Below are 7550 nucleotides of genomic sequence, written 5' to 3'. Positions count from 1 at the left end.
CAAGCCACAGGGTGTTACTGTGTCCATGGATTCGGTGGTGTTGTGTGGCCTTTGGTTCTCCTCATCCGTGGCCATGGCTCGGAAGGATAAGAAGAGCTTCAAGACAAGAAGGGTGCTCTGTGGTCTTGAATTCTTTCTTGTTGTTCCCTCTCCTCTTTTATCTTCTTTTTTGCCCCTCTTAATCATCCAAAAAACTCCGACGAGAAGGGTACAAGGCAGAAACAACATGTTCTTTACATGAAAACGCTCACAACCAAAGTCATGTGGCAATCCACTTATCCATCACTCTCGGTAAGTGAAGACATCACAGCAAGTGTTCGGCCTGTGCACAGCCCATTTTCACAGACAGCACAACGGTTCATATGCTAATATGAGCAGGTCGGAACGCTTAAGCAAACGCGAAGCTGCTTCCGCCGCCGGGGGGCTTACGGACGCCACCCAAGTAGTCCCTGGTTACAGTCTTCCCATTCCCATTTGCGAAGATATTGCTGCCGCTCATCTCCTTCAGCTTTGCCGTGCTTAGTTGCTTCTCAGCAGACCAATGCAGCGAATCTCCTCTAAAAATGTCGTTCCCGGCCAGCTCTTGGATCTTCCGACTGTAAATTTTCTTGGCTGTACTGCTGACTTTTTCTTCGTCGAATGCGACCGGCTGAAACCCACCAAACCAAGAGAAGATCGACGGTGAGTGAGAATGCCGGGTAAGCAGTTTGACATAGAATTCTTCCCGTATAGACAGATTGAATAGGAAGCATGAACCCAATGTTCCACCCACCATCAAACTCACATGGCCGCGTGGCTGCGGCGATCCGAAGCCGATGTTACTTCTCAGCTCCAAGTTCCGTGCAGTTGTATGCCTGGGCGGAGCCTCGGGAGGAGGTCCGAAGATGTCGTTCCCACCGAGCTCTCTGCACTTTGCTTCCGAGAGCTGCTTCCTGACTTTGGCCTCTAGCTCGCTCTCCGCTGTCCCACTCAGCTCCCGCTGCTTCGCTATCTCTGCGATCGAGGTGGGCTTTCTCGGAGGCTCGATCCCTTGGGTGCCAAACGAGATTTGGCTGATTACACCAACCGCTTGCTGATGACATTATGTGCTCAACATAGTTAAGTAGTTCATCGAGAACAACATCGTTTAGATTCTGAAATCTACCTGAGGAATGACGCCTTCTGTTTCTGACGCACCATTTTGTTCGTCAGCTGTAAAGATGCCACTTCCGTTCATCTCTTGCAGTTTTAGGTCCGAGCAGGGCTTTCTATGACGTGGAAGGCAGAAAGTTACGACTTTCACAAGGGGATCCAAACCTTCAAATCAAGCTGTTCTCGAGCAAAAGATTTCATTCTCTTTGATCAGATAAAGCATCTGAAACATACACATTTCGATCTGTTCTGCTCCTCTAATGTTTGATTTTGAGAGCACGTCATTTAGAAACATATCAGAATGTCATCCGTTCAAGATCAAGAAAATTGCTTTTTTTTTTATTTTTAGAGGTGCTCGATCGATAGTAAACATAAGTTAGATATTGGTCGAGGTTTAGGAATCTTAATCGATCAAGATAGGAGCTTTTAGGCCAAAAGAAGGTAAATTTTTAGTTTTGAGATATCTCTTCTATTCTTTTTTTTTTTTTTGCTACTGTTGATGTGAATCACTTTTTTCGAAAGATTTTTCAATAAAATTCAAAAAAATTAGAATTACACCTAAAAAGATAGATAGGTTTCAGGCAAACATATGGCATCTCACCACCGCCGATCATAAATAAAACAAAGACCGTCGGCGGGGGATACGACCTCACCTCCGGTTCAGGATCTCGGCCTCCTCCTCCTCGGTCACCGGCGCGCCGAACATCGCGGGGCTAATCCTGTCCGCCGGCTTCAGCAACATTTTGCCAAGCACCGAAAACCATGAATGAGCCCCAGGGGGAGGCAAAGCAAAAAGAGAGGAGAAAACGTGGGTTCCGCGGTCGCGGCAATACCTTGAGGCTCCTGCGGGAGGCAGGAGCTTCGGGGCGCTCCGCCGGCGGCTTCTCCGGCCACGTGAGTAGGTCCGCCGTGGAGCTGTGGGACGTCCTCACCGGCGGATCCCGATACATCTCTTCTCCTTCTCTCTTCCTCTCGCTGCTGAGCGAAGCAAATGCGAAGAGGGGGAAGGGCGGTTATAAGAAGCCGTTCGACTTCGACTTCGACCTCCGTTTAATCTTCCTTTTTCCTCCTATTTCAAATTGTAATGTGGGCTACAAATAGCGGTCAGTAAGTATCAAAAGTAATCTCTCACAGAGTATACATTATCGAAACCGCCCAAACATTGGCAGGTGAGGCTCATACGTCAGGTGTCCCATTCCACATCTGAATCAAATGGAACTGATTCCGGCGGAAATCAATCATAATTCTTCCTTCTCCGTGGAATCGGGCCGTCCATTCTCCATCCGACGGTACGTCTATAGCTTGGGCAGGCGGCGCAGCGCCATCACTTGCTCACGACCGTCCAACAACACGCCGGTGGAACATCCATCGACGTCGTCGTCGTCGTCGTCGTCCCAACGAAATGCGATGCAGTCAATTACATGGGCATGGGGGAAGCCGTTCCCGAGTCGCATTCATGTTGGTGGTCATTTTCGTCAAGGTTTGAGGAAGACATGGATGGACATGTCGTGGCCGTTTAGTTATCGCCGGTTGGCGCGTAATGTCAACATGATTGACTCCCTCGTCATTCCGAGATTGGGGATTCGAGTGGGCATTTCGAGTGAGGTCGGAAGAATATCCACTGGGATTTTTTTTTGTACTTTCGAAAAATAAAGGACACATAAGAAAAAATGTTTAGAAATTTTGTTTGGTAATCAGCATTTATTGTTATTTAAAGAATGATGTCCTTCATATATATATATATATATATATATATATATATATATATATATATATATATATATATATATATATATATATATATATATATATATATATATATTGAACTTGAGCACTCGCTATAAATAAGAGTCCTATAGGCATGGTTTGGGATTCTGAATTTTCTTTTTTCATGTATCGCATTAAATGTCGTATTGACTCGAGCATTAAAATTAAGTTTAGTTTATGAAAAATAAATTAGCTGATAGACCACCTTTGATCGAGGATACGCTACTATTATTTTTATTATTAATTCGAGTATTTTTTGGTCCATCAAATATATTATTGATGGTTGAGTTAGTGCCTTGATCAGTTGGTGACGTATTCTACTTGAGCAATTTTAAACCATCATTTAAAGATCATCTAATGTGAGTAAGTAATAGCTTGGCCTTCAATCGAAGATAAATATGAATATAGTTCCTCGTTTTAGAATCAATCCTTATCTCATTAGTTTTCACAATTCATTTTAGAAGTAGACGTCATTTTTAATTTTATTTTTGAAATAAGATAATTATGCACGACACATTAGTAGAATTATCATCATTGTCATTGTTTATTTTTTAATTATTTTTAAATTAGAACCGTTACATGTGACAGCTAGAGCAACATTGGCTATGACGATTATTGATACATGCGATGACTACAATGATTGCGATGGTTGTAACAATACCGTTGTGGTGGTATCTGTTGGCTGCAATCAGTATCACTAAACGTTGAAGGCCAATGGGGTTATTGGGCGAAGTGTGTATACACAATCGCATCAAGGCAATCATAGGGGATCGTCGAGTGGCACACATGCACAGCTGTGCATGGGCATAACGATACGACATAACAATCGACGAGGTTATCGATCAACCGTGTGAGGATAGCCACCCCATTGTAAGCAACAGATGATTGATGACGTGTAGGCGATAAATGGTCGTTGTTGACCCATGCACGTAAGTACGATGAGACACATGGTGATGGTTGCTAGGGTGGCTGGCATTAGGGTTTCTTATGAAAATTATAATTTTACTCTTGTATTGGTCTTGTAGCCGTCAAAGTAACTTAGACTAATAACTTATAAAATTATATTAAGAAATTAATCTTAAATGATATTAAAATAATATTCATAATAATACTTATAATTATAAAATTTAGATAATCTTGAAATAGTAAATATTTCAAATAATTATTTGACGAGGTAGAATGATATTGTTTTGAATATCCTTATAGTTTAGGATTGTATACCCAAAGATAGTAACACTATTTTATGATGATAATATCAGTCCTCTATAAATATTTTTGTATAAATACTTGATATGCTAATATTTCTCTCAAATGTGAAATAGAGATCACATCAATAGTTTAATATTTATTGAAAAACTCAAAATATTAATACTATATTATATTATTAAAGTGGTACTTCATTGTATTTTGGTAAATATCTCTATATTTTTAGATTAAATTATTATACATAACTTAAGCAATTTGTACCGGATATGTTACACTTTGGTTGAAAGGATCATACACTTAACTATTCAAAAAATTATGAAACAAATAATTAAGATAAATGATCAAAAAATATTTAAAAGACTTAGTTTTATGATAATTATTAATAATATTTAAACTTTATTATAGTATATAATTAGCGCACTATAATATTTAAAAATTAATTTAAATTTATTGATAAGACATTGGTTGATATATTAATAAAAAAAACTATCTGAAATTTAGAATGATTGTATTTGAGGAATTTAATATTATGTCCTTAATACGATTGATAAAACTATAAACTCAAAAACTATCTGAATACAGTTGAGTCTTTTCTCGTATAATTTATTCTTAATTTTATTTCTTCTTAGTTTGATTCATTAAAATTTACTATAATAAAATTAAGGATAAATGAAACTTAAATGAGCTGATTAATATATGTGTTTAAAAATAAATTAGATTAAAGTAGAAAATATTCATAATACTTTGAATAATATTAAGGAGTGGATAATAATAAAAGAAAATTGAAGTGTAAATTATCTAAATTTATAAATATTATATAAACTCATATGAGAAAAATTTTCATAGCAAAGTGCTACTTCTCTATAAAGCTTGGGTTGGAAATGAAAGGTATAAGTCTAACCTTTGTATATTTTAAATCAAATGTTATAGAAATTTTTTTATGATAATTAGTGGATTAATTCAAATGTCTCAATATATGTTACCAATAATTGAGATCCAATTTATCATATAAACTAAAAGAGAATAAAATATTTATCATTATAAGGAACTATCTTAAAGTAAAAGTAATAGTAATTGGTAATTATCACCTAAGAGTCAATTGATTTGATGAATCTTGAGGATGAATATAATTCTAAAAATTTAAATTTTTAATCTAAATTTGTTAGGATATTATTTTCTTTTAGGATTGTAAACTTAATATATTTATGATTCAATAAAAGTTAACTTTTAAATTTTATATAATGGTCTATACAAAATTAATGTGAATATTGAGTTTACAATGATCCTATAATCAAATATTGGAATGAAACATAGTTTTATGAAATCCTTGAGATTATATATGATTATATCTATGAGTCACTCCATATTTCATGTTTTAATAGACATAGATATTTTATCACTTTTATATATTACATGTTGAAAATATGACTATCTAAGGTCTTAGGCTATTAACATATTTAGGTGTACATAAATAAAATTAAGAGATAATTAGATAAAAAAGTTAACAATTATCAAATTTGATAGGAGTGGTAAATTATCATTTCTGATTATTATATATTATATTTATAAAGGAAAAAAAACTTATAATTTATTATTATTATATATTATATTTACAAGAATTAGATTATAATATAGGGCTCAAAAGACTTCTCATTGCTTCCAAGCTATGAAAAGTAAGGATTCCAAAAATTAGTAAGATATAATAAAAAAAAGAGTTAAAATCAATAGACTAGAATGGTGTATGAAAACTCATCGAATTGCTTAACAATGATAAAAGAATCTGTTACATAAACATGACTGAAATGGCGATAATGAATGATATAATAGTTAGACTTGTGGCCAAAATTTTACTCATAAAAAATATATAAATCGTAATGAGATTTTTTTAAAATAATCTTGTTAAAAATTGTCATAACATTAATAACTCATTTTGATTTGAAGTTATATATGGATATGACATTAGTAACTCATAAATGAAATGTTGAATCAGTCTCATATAGATTTAGTATATAGTTTTATTCAACAAATAATAAAAATAAAAATGTGAGTCAAAATAAGTGTTTTTAAAATGACTTAAAAAAGAATTAAATAAAAAAATTCTTTATGTATGCACAATTGGAAGTTTATTATATACTTAAGCCTATGCTAAATTATAAATTAGTTTTACAGTTAAAATACTGGATGAATATTAGAGTTATCCAAGAATGAAAATACTAAAAGACTATAGAGAAAGTAATAAGATATCCGGAATGAACAAAGAATTATATACTCATATATTTGAAATTAGTTCAGCTTAAAATGACGATATTTTTCATGTGTTGATTTTTTAAATTACCTCAATAATAGGAAATCCATATTACGATTTTATATCTATATTAGTTAGAGGGATAATTTATAGAAAAATAAAAAAAAATATTTTATTTATAATAGAAGCTAATTTTATGGTATGTTTTGAGGCTACTAACCAAGTTTTATGACTGTGAAATTTTATTTCAGGACTTGATGTAGTTAGACTTAATTGTTAAGTTGTTAAAGATACTTTATGATATATCACAATAATTTTTTTTCTTTAAAAATGATAAGTATTATTGGAGCTCTATGCAATACGATATAAAATACTTTAGGGTTAGATAAAAAGAGTCTAGAAATAATTAATATTTATTAATAATTTGAGTTTCATTATATTGATTATTGATCCATTCAGACTTACACCCTAAAGTGTTTAAAAAAACATATTCTTATGATTGGGTTTGTAAGTAACTGATAAAAGATATGGTGATATATCTCTAAGGGACATTATAATTGATATTCTTATTTATATAATTAAATTAATTTATTTCTACTATCTCATTCATATTTATGTATATACATATTATTATTATTGAATGTGCTAATAAGATTATCTTAATTAGACAAATTACAAGGATCATTTTAGACTATATTAGGAAGGGCTAATAGTATTGTGATATATAGAAGAAAGTATAACAATGTTGATATACAACCGTTATGACTTGCATTGATAGTAAGACTTAATATAGTATTATATTTATTGAGTCTATTTTATAAATTTTATGTGTACATGTAAAATATTTTTTGAAAGTTTTATAATCCAATTAAATAAAATTATTTTTAAAATATTTTTATTTTATTTATTTTAATTTTAATTTTATTATATCTTATCAATTAATAAGCCAAGTAGGAGAATGTTAGATTATATAACCCTATCTAATTAGGTAAGATATATTATAAATATAATTGAATTCTGATTACGATTATCGACCCATAGAAAGGAAGTCCAACTATGATAAAATTCCTTATGATATGACCTTGATGGAAGGGATCTTGAATCTCGGATTTTGATATTGAAATCAATTGATGAAGTTATAATCTAATGAGCATTTGAGTGATGCAGGACTAACTTTGATCATGGAAAGATAAATTGATTG

At 32.9% G+C, this 7550-nt stretch overlaps 1 protein-coding gene across 1 annotated transcript; it reads right to left on the bottom strand.

Moving 5' to 3' along the window:
* Positions 1-209: 209 nt before the first annotated feature.
* LOC103984003 (uncharacterized) lies at positions 210-2121 on the bottom strand. Its single transcript, XM_065108090.1, has 5 exons — positions 1965-2121; positions 1785-1861; positions 1145-1247; positions 773-1072; positions 210-649 (listed from the first exon to the last, which is right to left on the bottom strand). The coding sequence occupies exons 1-5, from the start codon at positions 2079-2081 to the stop codon at positions 389-391; spliced, it is 858 nt and encodes a 285-aa protein (XP_064964162.1). The 5' UTR covers positions 2082-2121; the 3' UTR covers positions 210-388.
* Positions 2122-7550: the final 5429 nt, after the last annotated feature.

This window comes from Musa acuminata, chromosome BXJ2-5, assembly GCF_036884655.1.
Source record: "Musa acuminata AAA Group cultivar baxijiao chromosome BXJ2-5, Cavendish_Baxijiao_AAA, whole genome shotgun sequence".
Classification (NCBI taxonomy): domain Eukaryota; kingdom Viridiplantae; phylum Streptophyta; class Magnoliopsida; order Zingiberales; family Musaceae; genus Musa; species Musa acuminata.
This window is presented reverse-complemented; position numbering and strand designations above follow the sequence as displayed.